General features: G+C 41.3%; 1 protein-coding gene across 2 annotated transcripts in view; it reads left to right on the top strand.

Annotated features, from left to right (window-relative positions):
- ska1 (spindle and kinetochore associated complex subunit 1) overlaps positions 1 to 17,895 on the top strand; it is a 59,639-nt gene extending 41,744 nt beyond the window's left edge. The window contains exons 5-7 of one of the 2 annotated variants that reach the window (XM_059649693.1): positions 3,795 to 3,929; positions 12,480 to 12,649; positions 14,039 to 17,895. In XM_059649693.1, the coding sequence (XP_059505676.1) occupies positions 3,795 to 3,929; positions 12,480 to 12,649; positions 14,039 to 14,187 (454 nt within the window). In that variant the 3' untranslated portion in view covers positions 14,188 to 17,895. The remainder of the gene's footprint in view (positions 1 to 3,794; positions 3,930 to 12,479; positions 12,650 to 14,038) is intronic. The other variant, XM_048533954.2, reaches the window with a different exon arrangement.
- Positions 17,896 to 18,141: the final 246 nt, after the last annotated feature.

Genomic DNA, 18,141 nt, shown 5'->3' with positions numbered 1-18,141 from the left:
TATGTTTAAAAAGAATAGGTGCAACAACATTGTGGGAACACCGATGTCTGTCTGTATGTCCACTTTCAATAGACCACATCCTTACTGCATGTATGTTCCTCTGTCACCAAGCAATATCCTTAAATTCCTTTATTGAACTATCACAGAATTGCAGAGGCCTGAGGAGAAATGACAGCCACATGTTTGAGCTGCTGAAAGATGGGAAATAAATATCTTGGCAAGTGACACCATTTAGTGTAATGGTTGCTCTAATGTAGTGCTCTTGCCTTTGAGTCAGAAAGGATGGGGATTCAAAACCCACCCCTAATGTCACATTCCAGCCTGACACTTCAGTATTGCCTTGTTAGAAATCCAGCCCTTTGGATGAGCTTTTAAATGGAGGCTCTGTCTGCTGTCTGAGGCGAACTTAAAGATCCTTGTGTCATTATTTGAGGAAAAGCTGTTGAATTCTACTCTGCAAAATAGCATGAATTCTTCCCTCAATATTGATCAACGATTATTTTTTCATTGCTATTCGTGTGATTTTGCTGTCAATCGGCTACAACTACATTTGATTCTGCTATAACACAACAGTTGCGCTCCTGCACAACATCGCATTACAGAAATGCTACGTAAGTAACAGGGCCTGTGGAGAAAAGTGGGGCTAGGGGCAGACTACCCAAAAAAAAATCACTCAGTTGCTCAAAAATCACTCAAAAGCTTAGCACAAAGGATCGCATAGTTTGAATAAATGTTTAATTCATATCAAACAATTAACTAAAAGTACATTTAACACCTTTATATTGCAAAAAATGTCAATGATTGGATGGGGGAGAAGATTTTAAGGTTGCTGTGTTGTTAATGCGGGGGCTGAGGGTTGTCGTCGTCACCACCACCTTCGGGCGCAGTTGTGGCTGCAGGGTTAGGGCAAAAAGTAATTAATCTGGAAGTGGATGGCTGTGGTTCGTTATCTTCTGATTGTTTCTTGAGGGTTGTCTTAAAGACAACTGGTTTTTACTACTTCGCTCTTTTTCTTCTTTCATGAAGAGCTGTTCAGGGGGCCAAATAAGATCCTGTTCCATGAGCTGCTACCCTGCTGCATTCTGCTTTGTAGTTGTTCACTCTGAGAGCTGCAACTGCTTCTCACTTTCCCTCAGGACAGAAGACAAAGCAGAAGGCGGCACATTGGCTCAGTGGTTAGCACTGCTATCTCACCGCACCAGGGACCTGGGTTTGATTCCAGCCTGAGTTGACTGTGCAAACTCCACACAGATGTTCTCTTTGTGTCTGTGTGGGTTTCCTCCAGGTGCTCCAGTTTCCTCCCACAGTCCAAAGACATGCACGTTGGGTGTTTTGGCCATGCTGAATTGCCCATAATGTCCAGGGGATGTGTTGCTTGGTGGAGTTGCCATGGGAAAATGCAGAGTTAGTGGGATGGGGTAGACGTGTGGTTGGGATGCTTTTCAGAGGGGCAGTGTGGACTTGATGGGCTGAATGGCCTGCTTCCACACTGTAGGATTCTGAGATTTCTATAAGAAATGGAAAGCTCTCATGGTGCTGCTTCCTGGACTTCATCTTCTTCATCTCCACCTTCCTCAGTGACTGCATTCAGCCTCTTAAACGTGTTCATTAAATAATAAACTTTAAAAGCTGCTTTTGCTTTGTAAGGCTCATGGGTTGGCAGAGTGGTACACCACCACAGGCTTAAGCTTTAAGTTTCCACTGGCACTGACACTCAGAAGCACAGCAACGTCATACGATCCTTTGCTGCCTCAAAGTTTGGAGAATATGCTTTGCTCATAGAAATGTAGGTTCTTGATGTCATTTGCTTCGAGTATAAACCTGTCTCATCCAGACTGAAAATTTTTGGTCTAAGTTGTAGCTTTCTTCCCCAATTTTTTTTTGAAACTCTGGGAGGAAATGCGATCACATGCTCGTCATCTGCACTGGCAGCTTTGCTTTATAATCTTGCGTTATGAAAAGCATAGCAGTCCTTAAAACCAGCAAACCAGTCCCCGCTAGCACTAAAAGCAGGCACATCTGCAGGAGTTACAGCCTGTTTTTTTTTGTTAGATCTTCATTAATTGATAAGGCTTTCTCTTGTATGTTGAGAAAGTTGGTTCCAGGTCGTTTCGTCATTTGATCTTCTATCCACGTACTTAAAAGCCGTTCTACTCAAGTTTCTTTGTCCATAATCTCTCAGGTTTGCTAACACTCGGGCTTGTTCCAGCCGTACAGCTTGCTTTCATCTTTTTTGCATTGCCTGTAATGGTGTGTTAAATAAACTCCTTTATTCCTGTTAGGCAAACCATACCACATGTTCTCTCATTACGCTTAAAGTGCTTTATAACATCTAGCTTCTCTTCCAGTGCTATAGCCTTTCTTTTACACTCACCACCCTCAATTTTATCACCAGGATGCTGCTTGCTAACATTTTGGTCACTCTGTCCTCCCAGTTTTGTGGGTACCACCCTAGAATTTGCAAAAAAAAACAAAAATTACTAAGTACTGTAACTCTCGCAGAAAGCTCTTCATGACAAAGTCTGTGAAATAATCACATGATGCCAGCACAGAGACTCTTTTGGCACTAACATTGTGCATATTCAGGACAAAGCCTGCAAAACGATCATGTGATATCGACGCATACTCCTCCGCACACCTATGCAATTGCATTATAGCCAACACAAGTTCGAGTTTTAGAAATAGCATTCCCCTATTAGCCAGTTGCATTATAGCCAATTCGTGTTACCAAAGCAGGTGTTACAGCAAAACTGACTGTGTACATTTTAGAACTCTTTTGTGGGCTGTGAAGAGTTTTGCATTTCCCTCAAGATTTTATAAATAGAATCTTTTTTATAAGCCATGGATGTTGCATTTACATTGGATTCATTCTACTGTGTTTTCTGAAAGTTATTTTTCCATCTTTCGAGCTTTTAGATGACATTGTAATTACCTTCTGGGGAAGAATAAGTGTAATGTTGAGTTGTAAAGAAAGCCAATAGAACAGCCTCTATCAACCCACAATGTCCTAAGTTACTTAATCATCAAAGTGGTATCACCATTCTATTAAGCATGCTACTCTATTAAGACCTGTCAAATTACACATATTTTGTGAATGCAATACTTGCAGAGGAATGTATGTGCATGCAGCTGAGAAGAACATTCACGTACCTTTTGCATTGAATGAAGAAAGGTTGCATGAAAAATACCCAAAGGAAAATGTCAGGAAAAATAAATAACATTTGTAAGTTGTGTTCTGAGGAAGGGTCACTGGACCCGAAACATTAACTGTGATTTCTGTTCACAACTGCTGCCCGACCTGCTGAGCTTTTCCAGCAACTTGTGTTTTTGTTTATGTCTGTAAATATTTGGTGCTCAAGAAATGGTTATAAAGATTTACCTTCCCCTATCTTTTACACCTGCAATGAACTGGATTCTGCAGCTTACCTCATTCACCTATAAAAGGATGGGACCTTGAATCTGAGAATGATGTCAAAACTCTTTGTCACAGATCCTAATTTTGGCTAGAGTCATTTCTGTCTCTTTGCGCCTGCATTAGGAAACTAACTAATAGAGGCACTTGTTCATGCAATTCAGCTAAATAATTTATTATTGTATTTAGTAATTTAATCTTTTTATGATCTAATGCTTTGCACATCCTAATTTACTTAAAGCACTTCAAGACCCCAATTATTTGTAAATTTTGTCTGAGAGAAGTCCTTGCAAATTTGTTTCTTTTATATAAACCTTAACACCAGTGTTTTATTCTGGTGTGATTTATAACTTAACACAGAATTATCTTGTATATTTTTCAGCACAGTAGATGCAAAAGATGTAAAAGTCCAAAAGGTTACTGCTAGTTCTGAACCGGAAAAGAATTCTGTCAAGAACAAACATTTTATTCGTGAAATGGAATATCTGTTAATGGATGAATTCAATCAGGTACCTGGGTAAGTTTCATAACAGTTTCATCCTGAAATAAATTGAAAGAAAACAAAACTAGATATTGGAAATCTGAAACAAAAGCAGAAATTGCTGGAGAAAGTCAGCAGGTCTGGAAACATCCATGGCGAGAAAGCAGAGTTAACATTTCAAATCCAGTAACCCCCCACCTCCAGAACAATTCTTGCTGCTCCAGCAATTTGTTTTTGTTTGAAATAAATTTGTAGAAGATTTGTTTAAGATTACTTTACTTTAAACTGAAAGTTAGTTAAAATGTGTAGTACAGAAAAGCCTTTAGACCCGACTGGTCTGCTTTACCTTGGTGTTTATACTTGATGAGGGTGCTTCCATTCCATCCATTTTACTTTGACCATTTTTAGCATAACTTTGTCTTTCCTTTATCTCTCGTGTTTAGTAAACTGGTTTCTATACATTGAGTTAGACAGCAAAAGACTTTCAAAGGTTGTCAAGGGTTTTATTGTAAATTTATAGATTAAGCAAACAACAATTTCCACCATTCTGGATTTTTTTCCCTGTCCAAAGGCCAACTGTCTGCTGGGAAAGTATTCATTATGCTTCATGAATTTGAAAATGTCTGTGTATTGTCTTCACTGTTCCAATTTTAATGTATGTGCTGCTGAAGTAAGCACTTAAGATTCATGATAAGGGCAAGAATACTATCCCACTGAGCCACACTGACCCAGCTTTTCTTGCTTTTGTTTGAAAAGGCCTGGTTTGAATTACTGTTTTGGCTATTTGTAAACAACCTGTTCAGACAGACTGTGACTCCTCCCTGGAGGAGTTGGGACCTTTGTACCTAGGCCTTCTTTTCTGGAGGGAGGGACACTACCATTGTACAACAAGAGCCCAGCTGTTAAATCCAAAGACCGCATCTTTGATAATAAAATGTGAGGCTGGATGAACACAGCAGGCCAAGCAGCATCTCAGAAGCACAAAAGCTGACGTTTCGGGCCTAGACCCTTCATCAGAGAGGGGGATGGGGAGAGGGAACTGGAATAAATAGGGAGAGAGGGGGAGGCGGACTGAAGATGGAGAGTAAAGAAGATAGGTGGAGAGAGTGTAGGTGGGAAGGTAGGGAGGGGATAGGTCAGTCCAGGGAAGACGGACAGGTCAAGGAGGTGGGATGAGGTTAGTAGGTAGCTGGGGGTGCGGCTTGGGGTGGGAGGAAGGGATGGGTGAGAGGAAGAACCGGTTAGGGAGGCAGAGACAGGTTGGACTGGTTTTGGGATGCAGTGGGTGGGGGGGAAGAGCTGGGCTGGTTGTGTGGTGCAGTGGGGGGAGGGGACGAACTGGGCTGGTTTAGGGATGCAGTGGGGGAAGGGGAGATTTTGAAACTGGTGAAGTCCACGTTGATACCATATGGCTGCAGGGTTCCCAGGCGGAATATGAGTTGCTGTTCCTGCAACCTTCGGGTGGCATCATTGTGGCAGTGCAGGAGGCCCATGATGGACATGTCATCTAGAGAATGGGAGGGGGAGTGGAAATGGTTTGCGACTGGGAGGTGCAGTTGTTTGTTGCGAACTGAGCGGAGGTGTTCTGCAAAGCGGTCCCCAAGCCTCCGCTTGGTTTCCCCAATGTAGAGGAAGCTGCACCGGGTACAGTGGATGCAGTATACCACATTGGCAGATGTGCAGGTGAACCTCTGCTTAATGTGGAATGTCATCTTGGGGCCTGGGATGGGGGTGAGGGAGGAGGTGTGGGGGCAAGTGTAGCATTTCCTGCGGTTGCAGGGGAAGGTGCCGGGTGTGGTGGGGTAGGAGGGTGTGGTATACTGCATCCACTGTACCCGGTGCGGCTCCCTCTACATTGGGGAAACCAAGCGGAGGCTTGGGGACCACTTTGCAGAACACCTCCGCTCAGTTCGCAACAAACAACTGCACCTCCCAGTCGCAAACCATTTCCACTCCCCCCTCCCATTCTCTAGATGACATGTCCATCATGGGCCTCCTGCACTGCCACAATGATGCCACCCGAAGGTTACAGGAACAGCAACTCATATTCCGCCTGGGAACCCTGCAGCCATATGGTATCAATGTGGACTTCACCAGTTTCAAAATCTCCCCTTCCCCCACTGCATCCCTAAACCAGCCCAGTTCGTCCCCTCCCCCCACTGCACCACACAATCAGCCCAGCTCTTCCCCCCCACCCACTGCATCCCAAAACCAGTCCAACCTGTCTCTGCCTCCCTAACCGGTTCTTCCTCTCACCCATCCCTTCCCTCCACCCCAAGCCGCACCCCCAGCTACCTACTAACCTCATCCCACCTCCTTGACCTGTCCGTCTTCCCTGGACTGACCTATCCCCTCCCTACCTCCCCACCTACACTCTCTCCACCTATCTTCTTTACTCTCCATCTTCGGTCCGCCTCCCCCTCTCTCCCTATTTATTCCAGTTCCCTCCTCCCATCCCCCTCTCTGATGAAGGGTCTAGGCCCGAAACGTCAGCTTTTGTGCTCCTGAGATGCTGCTTGGCCTGCTGTGTTCATCCAGCCTCACATTTTATGATCTTGGAATTCTCCAGCATCTGCAGTTCCCATTATCTCTGATACTATTTTAACCGCATCTTTGAAGTTCTTCTGTTTGATCTGAAAAGAGACCTGCATTTCTAACACTGATAATATTAAAAATACTTAAGCCCAGAGCCTTTCTTTACTGTTAAACCCCCTCAACTCCCAATTATCCCTTTCCTTCCAAACCTTGCCACTTGCAGCACATCTCACCTCTGTCAGATGCTTCGCCCTCTCACTATTGCTCTCCTGAGCCTCCTCACATCTAGATCTCAGAAGACAGAAATAAGTGAAAATTGGCAAGCAGGAATATACTTGTTACTGATGTTTGTCTTTCTTTGAGAAAATAAATTGTAATTATCTATAAATATGTTTTAAATTCTATGCGTGATCTGTTTAAAGTTTTCCAATATCTTAACTGGTCACTTACTGTTTTTCCAACGAATATCACTAACCAAAGCTGTGTAGATTTCCATTTTCCATGTTACTGAGTTCCCAATTCTAATCACTGAGTAAAGAAGTGTCATCTTTGTTAACCTACTGGATTATTTGCAACCATATTAAATGTGTGAAACCTAACCATCAGTGGAAAAAAAATTCTCACCACATCGACCCTGTTCAACTCTGAGAATTTTAAAGATCTGAGGCTTTTTCCAAGTTTTAATTCATCTAAAGAAATTGTCCCAAATTTTTCGCTCTTTTCTGATAGCTATGTACTTTCCAGCCTTTGTTTTTTTTTCTTGACTTTCCCTCCTATTTCTGTCTGTTTATAGTTGGAGACAACTGGACCTAAACACATTGCTCTTGGGTATGGTCCAAGCAGGCTCCTACATAAGCTTAATATAACTTCATCAGGCACCAAACTATGTGCAAGTGTTGTAAGACTTCATTATTTTTGAACTCAAATTTGCTTGAAATAAAATTTATAACAAGCTTCCTATCCTCTGAATTGTCTCCTCAACTTACATAACAGGTTCCTGTGACAAGTGCATTGCAACATCAAAAATCAAAATAATTTCATGAATCACTAGAGGCTGCTGCATCACATTTAGTCCTGGATTATTTCTGTGTTTGACAATGTGTCAGTTTAAGAATGAAGCTTATCACTATATACCATCACAGATGGACATAGTCTGTTTCCATGCTGGATGACTGTTCAGTCCAACTTGTCTGTACCAGCCAGATATCCCGATCTGACCGAGTTCCATTTGTCAGCATGTAGCTCATATCCCTTTTAACCGTTTCTACCCATATACCCATCCAGATGTCTTTTAAATGTGGTAATTGTGCCTGCCTCCACCACTTCTTCTGGCAGCTCATTCTGTACATGTACCACCCCTTGCATGAAAGAGTTACCCCTCAGGTCCTTTTTAAACCTTTTTCCGACAAAATGAATGATGTTTTGCCAGATGGTCTTTTGTACTAGCATATAAGAAACGACTGTTACACCATGATAAGCAGGGATACTGATTGAACTGCGTTCTGATAACAAATGCAAGTCCCTGAAAGTAACAACCCAGGTGGATAAGGTGGTCAAGAAGGCATACAGTACACTTGCCTTCATTGGAGGGGCATCAAATATAAAAGTTGGCAAGTTATGTGACAACTGTACAAAACTTTAGGCTGCATTTCAAATATTGCATGCAGTTTTGGCCACCACAATACCTGAAGGAATTGAATGCTTTGGAGATGGTGCAGAGAAGGCTTACCAGGATGTTGCTTGGTATGGAGAGTTTTAGTTATGAGAAGAGGTTGGTTAAACTCTGTTTTAACTGAAAAGTTGGAGGCTGAGGGGCGCCCTGATAGAGGTCTACTTTCTGCTTCCTGTTAGCTAGCCAATCTATCTGTGCCAATAATATTATCCCCTAACCCTGAGCTTTTAGTTTCCGTGATAACTAGTGTGGCAAGTCCAAATGTACTGCGTCGATTTGCATGCAGTTCAGAGCACAATGCATGTGAATATTAAATAGCTATTCCTAAGTATGGGGGAATGTTCACGTGTTGGAGTGCAAACTGTATGAAATTGCATTCAGGGACTCCCCTGTAGTTGATATACTAACTACATGAAATAGGTGACAGCTATTCATTCATATTTCAAGGCAATGTCTTGGATACTCAGAGTCATCCAGCCTTCTTGTTCACTGCCAATCATCAATAATGGGTGTATTCTCATGGCAATGCCTCTAGCAATCAGAGTCTATCTGCCAATCAATTTCTCTGGCTTGGCTAACCTACGGCACAAGCTTTAGCAAAGAGAAATCAAGTTGGACTCAACATTTAACTTGGCTTTATTTAGTGTATCAGTGATAATGGGAACTGCAGATGCTGGAGAATCCAAGATAATAAAATGTGAGGCTGGATGAACACACCAGGCCCAGCAGCATCTCAGGAGCACAAAAGCTGACGTTTCGGGCCTAGACCCTTCTTCAGAGAGGGGGATGGGGTGAGGGTTCTGGAAGAAATAGGGAGAGAGGGGGAGGTGGACCGAAGATGGAGAGAAAAGAAGATAGGTGGAGAGGAGAGTATAGGTGGGGAGGTGGTGGGGGGGATAGGTCAGTCCAGGGAAGACGGACAGGTCAAGGAGGTGGGAAGAGGTTAGTAGGTAGGAGATGGAGGTGCGGCTTGGGGTGGGAGGAAGAACTGGTTAGGGAGGCAGAGACAGGTTGGACTGGTTTTGGGATGCAGTGAGTGGAGGGGAAGAGCTGGGCTGGTTGTGTGATGCAGTGGGGGGAGGGGATGAATTGGGCTGGTTTTGGGATTTTCCCCACTGCATCCCAAAACCAGCCCAGCCTGTGTCTGCCTCCCTGACCTGTTCTTCCTCTCACTCATCCCTTCCTCCCACCCCAAGCCGCACCTCCATTTCCTACCTACTAACCTCATCCCACCTCCTTGACCTGTCCGTCTTCCCTGGACTGACCTATCCCCTCCCCACCTCCCCACCTGTACTCTCCTCTCCACCTATCTTCTTTTCTCTCCATCTTCGGTCCGCCTCCCCCTCTCTCCCTATTTATTTATTCCAGAACCCTCACCCCATCCCCCTCTCTGATGAAGGGTCTGGGCCTGAAACGTCAGGTTTTGTGCTCCTGAGATGCTGCTTGGCCTGCTGTGTTCATCCAGCTTCACACTTTATTATCTTAGCTTTATTTAGTGATTGTTGACATTGTGTATAAGAGTGGGAGAAATGGAACTTGGAGGATTGTTCTACAAGCACTAATATAGAATCAATATGCAGAAAGGCTTCCCCAGGGCCCCATCCTTCTATGATGCCACTCTGAAATAATCCGACCTGCCTGCACATGATACATATCAATCTCTTCATTGCCTGTTCATGTGTCAATCGAAATGCCTCTTAAATGTTGCTATCGTCTCTGCTTTAGCCACCTTCCCCGGCAGTACATTCCAGGCACCACCCTCTGCATAAAATAAAACTTTTTAACTTGCTGTGCACATTTCCTTTTAAACATTCTTTCCCCACCCTCATCACCTTAAATCTACATCTCATATCCATGTCGGAAAAGAGACCCAACCAACTATCCACCTCATAATCATGTATACATCTATCGGGTTGTCCTTCAGCCTTTGACGTTGTAGCGAAAACAGTACAAGTTTGACCATCCTCTCCTTTATAACTAATACAATGCAGTCCAGGCAACACTCTGGTAAACCTCTCTTATACCCACTCCAAAGCCTCCAGATTCTTCCTATGCTCTGGCAACCAAATTGTATGCTATTCCAAATGTGACCTAACTAGTTTTATGCAGCTGCAACATGACTTGTCAACGCTCAATGCCACTTACATCATGAAGATAAGCATGATGTACTGCTTCTTTACCCATCTTATCCACTTGTGCTGCTTCTTTCAGGAAGCTATGGACTTTTACCCAAAGATCCCTTCGTATCCCTTCGCTCCTGTCATTTACTGTATATTTGCTTTTTACATTTGACTTCTCAAAATGCATCACCTCACACTTGTCCAGATTAATCACTATCTGCCATTTCTCCACCCAACTTTCCAACTGATCAATATCCTGCTGTATCCCTTGAAAACCTTCCTTGTTATCCACCTCTATCATTTTTTGAATTGTCTGAAAATTTACTAATCAGGCCACTACATTTTCATCCAAATCTCAAGTGACTTAATCTTCTGGGCTGGGCTGGCCTACCATGAAGGACCTTGCCCCGTGCAGAATGCTTCCCCTAGAACCCATTCTTCTATTATGTCATTCTAAGCTAATCCCATTTACGTGCACATGACCTGTACCCCTCTCTTCCCTGCCCGTTCAGGTGTCAGTGCAAATGCCTCTTCGATGTAAAGTCCATGTAGACAACATCCACTGCATCACCCTCATCAGTCGTTTTTGTTGCTTCCTCAAAAAAACTCAATCAAATTTGTGCAACTAGACACCCCGCCGCCGCTAAAAGCTGTGCTGATAATTCCTAATAAGTTCATGTTTGCCAAATGCAAGTAGATCCTATCCCTCAATCTTCTTCTGTAATAAGAAGATTCTTAAGGCTCGCTGCCCTATAATTTCCTGGAATATCCCTATTGTCCCTAAACAAAGGACAACATTCAGCTATTCTCCAGTCGTCTGTGACCTAACCTATTGGTAACAACTAGGGGGATTGCATTTACCTTTGCTCCAAGAAGAATAAGAAGTAACCTTATTGAAATGTGAGGCTGGATGAACACAGCAGGCCCAGCAGCATCTCAGGAGCACTGAGATGCTGCTGGGCCTGCTGTGTTCATCCAGCCTCACATTTCATTATCTTGGATTCTCCAGCATCTGCAGTTCCCGTTATCACAGTAACCTTATTGATATGGTTAAAATTATGAACAATTTTGACGGGGTAAAGGATGTTCTGTTTCGGTATGTCAGTACCTGGGGAGTCACAATTTCAGTGTTATCAGTGAGAGAGCTAGGAGTGAGATGAGAAACTTCTTTGCTCAGAGTTGTTAGAATTTGGAAGCAGTGCTTGAGGAGTCATGGAGCTGGATTCCACAGTAGGTTTCAAAAGAGAGCTGGATATATATTTGACAGTGATGAAGTTAGAGGACTGTGGAGATAAGGCTGGAGAGTGGGACCAACTGGGTAGATCTTCCAGGAGCTAGTACAGAGACATTGAGTCAAAAAGCCTCTTTCTCTACTGTAAAATTCTACAATTCTATATAGGTCTCTTCCAACATCCCAGCATTCTCCTCCCTTGCCTTCAGTCTCCAGGGATAGATCCCGTCAAGCCCTGGGTACGTACTTTAATGTTTTTAAAGACACCCAACATCACCACCTCTTCAATATCAACATAGCCTTGCCGAATTTTACGTTCATCCATGTCTGTCTCCTTGGTGATGCCACTGTGAAGTCCTCATTAAGGATCTCGTGCAGTTCCTCTGGCCTTGGGAATCTCATTTATCCTACTTGCCAAGGACATTTCACTCCCCATTTTCACCCTCCTAATTCATTGTTTTGTTCTGCTTTCTTTATACTCCTCGAACGACTTCACTGATTTCAGTTTCCTAAACTTTACATTAGCCTCCTTTTTCCTTTGATTAAATTTGCAATATCTCTTGTCATCCTGGGTTCCTGAATCTTGCTATCCTTGCCTTTCATCCTGGCAGGAACATGTTGGTCCTGAACTCTGATCAAGAGTTAAAATTTATTATTTTACTTTATAATAGCATTGGAAGGCTATATTTTAATGTTTTGAGATCTTTTAATGAAAGCTTATCATTCTTGGCACATTCTGAGCAGCATTGATTAGACGCTAAGATCAATCTACTGATTTTTTTTTTCCTCCTTTGGATCTTGGAAAAATGCAGGAGAAAAATTTGGTTCTCATTGGAACATTGTGCAGAGTAGCGTGATTTTGTATGTTTCTGCTTTTGTTCTTGCAATTCCTAAAGAATGTCTTGTTATCTTACACATCTCGTAACCTTGGAAATTCCTATTTCATTCATCATTTAATCATTTTGGAACATGCATGTATTTTATCACTTCAGTTCTTATTTGACAGCAACCTTTTATTGTCATTCTAGGTACATGAAAGGCCGAATGACCTATGATCAGATCAATGCTGTGGTTAAGGAGATCAATGCCACAGTGAAAGCCAAGTACAAAATCCTAAACCAGCCAATGAAATCCATGTCGAACACTACTCGTAACCAATACCATGCTTTTAAAGAACAAGAAACCAAGGAAACGAAAGGTACCAATAAGAATAACATGCCCTTCCTTAAACCTTTCACTTTACATCATGTTTTATAAATGAGGAAGAGAATTATCTGTTCAATTAAGAGATAATGTAAATGAGCATCAGTCTCAGTTTAGCATAATTTCTGGAGATATTCACTTCAGCAAATCCAAATATAAACCAGTTCCATCTTAACATGAGTGTGCGAACTGAAATGTCAACTAACACTGTGTCTGTGTCCCTACTCGAGTATGATGATTTCTCATGATGAACAGTAGTTGGGGGTATTGAAGTAATTTTATTTGGCAAGTAGAGAGAAAGTACAGTGTACCCATGGACTGTTCATCACGCTTGGGCTTGTTTATTTATTTTTATTCATTTGAAAGATATGAACTTCACTGACAAGACAAGATTTTATTGCCCATATCCAACTGCCCTTAAACCGAGTGGCTTGGTAGGCCATTTTAGAGGGCAGTTGAGAGTCAACCAGATTGCTAAGGATCTGGAGCCACATATAGGCTAGATCAAGTAAGGTGGCAGATTTCCTTCCCTAAAGTACATTAGTGAAACAACACAGCAAGTGTGGCAACATCTGTAGAAAGAGAAACAAAATCTTGAGTCTGATATGACTTCTGTTCAGAACTGTTTTTTTCTGTTCTGATCATTGTATTTAAAATAAAGGCATTGCACAAGTTTCTTTTAGTTAATGAAAACAGAACACTGAGCTGAAGATGAAATAAACAACCTCCACCTTTTTACGTATAAAGTCATAAAGTACTGAAAAAGCAGCACAGCAAGTGTGGCAGCATTTAGGTAAACTGAGCATTCTGAAGGCAAGTCATATCAGAATGAAAACTGTTCTTCTTTCCACAGATGCTGCCAGACCAGCTGGATTATTTCTCTAAAACTTTTTTCTATTTCAGATTTTCAGCACCCAGAATATTTTTCTACCATTTCTTATAGTGCTGTAACTTGAATATTGTGGGAACCAGCAACTCTATCTGCTACACGAGGTGGAGGCTAGTTTGGAATAACATGAAGACAGGCCAAGAATAAAAGTTTTTAAACTAAAGAAAGATTAATTATACTAAGAAGATAGTTTGGTCCAAGTGAACTGGGAGCGGCTTCTTGCAGATACAATTGTGTCAGTGCAGTGGGAGGCATTCAAAGAGGATTTTCTGGGCTAATCTTTTAAACTCGCTGTGCAAACACAAGGAAGGCAATATAATTTCTATGTTGTTCTGGAGAAAGGTCATTTTTTTAGACTATGTTTTCAAATGCTTGCTTTTGATGCAGCTCCTTTTGATTTCTGTTTATCTGGGTTCGTTATAGTTTTCTGCACTCTCCCTGAAACCGGAGGGATTATTTGAAAATGTATCATTTCTTCCTGTTTATCTTCTGCAGGTCAATATTTCTTCGTGGAAGCTGACATTAAGGATTTCACCCGCCTTAAGGTTGACAAGAAATTTCACGTAATCTTAAATATTCTGCGACATTGCCACCGTTTGCGGGAAGTCCGTGGGAATAATCTTGTGCGCTATGTGTTACTTTAAGGAGATTGTAAATTACTTCAGTATTCTTAAGCCACATAAATCCTAATGTTCAAAAGAACTGTGGGCAAGTTACTTTACAACAGGGAATTATATTTGACTTATTATTTACTCCCTCTCCTATTATTGTAATATGGTCTTCATCTGATAACTTGTTTCTTTCCACTAACCTATCAAAACATGTTTAAAGTATATTTTTCTGCTTTACCATCACTTAGGTATCCCAATTTCACACACCATACTTTGCATACAGATTCATACTGAATGAAAGTTGAGAAGCTATGTTGAAATCCTGTTATCTCAGCACCATTTGTTTTGAATGGTGTTGCATTTAATTCTGCTCATTTGAAGTGCTGTGCGTCACTTCATACAATCGGCAAATGAAGTAGATCTTAAACTTGCTCTTGGGCTGGGTGACCATGAGAGAGGATGCAAGAATATGTCCAACTGAAGTGTGAATGAAATGTCTCCTGATATTACAGTGCAGGAATTTAAATACATATCACTGTTTAAAGTGACTACCTTTTGAATATGAATTCATCTGAAAGTTAGATGTTTGATCCTCTATTTTGACCCCAGTCTAGCAGACTGCTCAATGGTGGAATTCTGTTGAATTAACCAAAGATCATTTTTGTATCCTTTTTGTGGATCTCTGCTCTTTAATGTTATTTGAAATATTTCAGCATAATCAGTAGTATCTGATGTGATTTTTCAAATGTGTATCTAAAAAGTCTTTAAGTCTACTGTGCTGTTTAAAGCTTGTGTTCAGTAATGTACTTATTATTTTAACAAGGTCAAAAAACTTTCACTGCCTTCCTGGCTCTGATATTATCCAATCTACTGATTCTGTATTCGTAATATATTTTGACTAGTTAATCTTTGAAAATGACTTACTGCCAACCTTTCAGCAAGCATTGCAACTTTTAAAAACCCTGGTACAGGACAATGCAACTTTTGTTTGAATACTTTTCAACATATAAAAATCACAAAGTGCATTTCACAAGGCCTTTAGACTAGATGGGGAAAAAGAAAACAAAATCGTTTGATGGATGCAAGGCCACAAACTAAAGTTTAGGTGGGTAACTAAAAGCCGAGTTTGGACATGAATGGAGATTAGCTCACAGCTGATAAAAATGCTCAGGGCTGTGCAAAAACACGAGGTTCAGGTAAGTGTAACAAAATGAAGCTGATATAAAGCAACAGTGCTGTCCCAGCTGGAGCCCTTTCTTCAGTACGGGATAGTGATGTATAACAAATGGCTGCTGTTAATGGGAAGATTTTCCTATTTAGCTGCCCTTGGATGCACTGGATTACTTAAGGACAATGGTGGGTCAGTTGTTGAGAGAGATTTTCATGCCTGTAACAGACCCACTGATTTTTTTGGTTTTATATCAATAATGGACTTAAAACTTTGTTACTACTATTGAATCCTCCATGTCAATTGGCTTTTATGCACAGTGTTCAAGTAATCCAATGCTTCTATCTGCAATAACACAAAGTACATTAATGCACTATTTTAATCATGCAACAGTGTGAGTATAATGTCTTTTAACTTGTTAAAAAATTATATAATTTTGGAATTGACCGCTAGTGGAAATTAAACTTTAAAATTTTGATAGATAACGCTGTGGAGCTGTAGGAATACAACAGGCCAGGCAGCATCAGAAGAGTAAGGAAGTTGACTTTTTGGGTTGGGACCCTTCTTCAGAAAAACTTTAGAATGGTCCTGACCTGAAATGTCAACTTTCCTACTCCTCTGATGCTGCCTGGCCTGCTGTCTTCCTCCAGGCCCATACCGTGTTACGTAAGGCAAAAGAGTTCGGCTGATCAAAGATGTTTCGGGTGGGGACCCTTCAAATTTTTAATGATGCTCTTTATTTGAGAGAAATTTTCCTATGTACAATTATTACTCTAGTTAGGCTTCTAACCCAAACTAGCTGTTAGAATTTAGTTGATAATCCATTGATGGCGGCACAGTGGCTCAGTAGTTAGCACTGTTGCCTCACAACACCGGGGGCCTGGATTCGATTCTGCTTTCAGGTGACTGTCAAGTTTGCAGATACTCCCTGTCTGTGGATTTTGTCTGGTTGCTCCAGTTTCCTCCCACAGTCAAGAGATATGCAGGTTAAGTAGACTGGCTAAGCTAAATTGCCCATAGCATCTGGGGATGCGCAGGCTAGGTGGATTAGCCATGGCATATGTGGGGTTCAAGAGATAAAGTAGGGAGGTGGGTCTGGGTGGGATGGTCTTCAGAGGGTCAGTGTAGACTGGATGGGTTGAATGGCATGTTTCCATACTGTAAGGTTTCTATGATTCTATGAATATACTTTATAAATCACTCTAACTGCTTTTCATATGTCATTGTTTTGTCATTGCTGTTACGTCGCCAACCTATATACTTATGCATTGAGATCAACTAGTTTTATAAAAACTTGACAAAATGGTGTTGTGCCAGTGCACTATAGTGATGGACCATGATATAATAGTGTTGAGGTCCTGATTAATACACTTTGTAGATGTCAGTTAAATGTTTGTGTGCCAAGTTTTGGCTTTTGCTAGATAACTAGTGCAGCTAGCGTTTCCAAAATATTTTCCATGTATTATTTCAATTATGTCATAATCTGAGATCTGTGAAGTTTAATGAAGAAAAAAACATTAAATTTGCAGTGTGCATTATTTAACATTATTACCTTGTGTTTTCAATCCTTCCCTCAGGGCTCCTAGGCATAACTATATGCCAATGCACATTGCAGTCAAACAAAATTTATGAACTAATGATGAAACCTGAGGTAAATGGTATGATTTGGACCCATTACAGAGACATAGTTGCAGAATAGCGTAGATTGGGCCTTGAATATTAAACAGTATGCGATATGTAGGAAGGGCAATAAGCTACAAAATTTGAAGGGATTCCTCTGATTAAGAATTTTAGCACAATAGAAGTCCAAGAATCCTTAGAATCTGGAAAAGTCCTAGAGGACTGGAAAAACTACCAAGTAATGTGCCTGTTCAAAAAGGGAATAAGACAAAAAAATCTGGCATGGTGTTAGCTGAATATCTGTTATTAGGAAAACATTAGACTATTATACGGGATGCAAAAGTAGAGCATTTTAAAAAATGCATAATAGAATCAAGAAGAAGTGCCCTTCCATTTGCCTGGCAAATTTATTAGAATGTTTTGAGGATGGATTGAATGGCCCATTTCTGTTCCTACATCACACAGTATTAACAAGTTATGTGACGTTATTAGACTATGGTGATAATCACAGAAGATTTTAATCTACATAAAGATTGGGAAAATCAGATGGGCAAAAGAAAGCTTCGTTGAGGAATTCATAGAATGTTTCTAGGATAATTTCTTGAAATAAACTATCCTGCACACTAACGAGAAAGTAGGCGATACTAGACCCAGTATTGACTAATGAGATGGAACAAATTAATAAGCTCTTCATGAATGTGCTCCAGGCAGCCAGCTTAATGTAATTGACTTGTACATACAGTTTGGAGGTTGGGGGGAGCAGAACTGACTCTAATTTTAAGTTTTATAAAAAGGCAGTTGAGAGATTGAAGGCAGAGCTCGTGAAAGTGAATTGCTATTTGAGGTTAAGGGATTTTAAAAAAGCCTAGGGACAGAGGGAAGCTATTCAGCCACTTCAGCTTGTTCTGCAATTCAATAGACTCAGCCTTAACTCCATTTTTCCTGCCTGACCTCAATACCCTTGCAGGCCATTACTAATTAAAAATCTCTAAATCATCTTTAAATTTACTCAATGCCCCAGCATCCACTGCACCCTGGGGTATGTCATATGAAGACACCACTCTGAAGTGAGTATTTGCCTCCTATTTTATAGACCTCTATAAGGTCTCCCTTCAGTCTCCTATACTCCAGGGAAAAAGGGTCTTGGCCTATCCAACCTCACCTTAAAACTCAAACCTTCCAGTCCAGGTAGCATCCTA

This window comes from Stegostoma tigrinum, chromosome 1, assembly GCF_030684315.1.
Source record: "Stegostoma tigrinum isolate sSteTig4 chromosome 1, sSteTig4.hap1, whole genome shotgun sequence".
In the NCBI taxonomy this organism is placed as follows: Eukaryota; Metazoa; Chordata; class Chondrichthyes; order Orectolobiformes; family Stegostomatidae; genus Stegostoma; species Stegostoma tigrinum.
The sequence above is the reverse complement of the archived record's forward strand: the minus strand, read 5'-3'. Positions and strand labels throughout refer to the sequence as shown.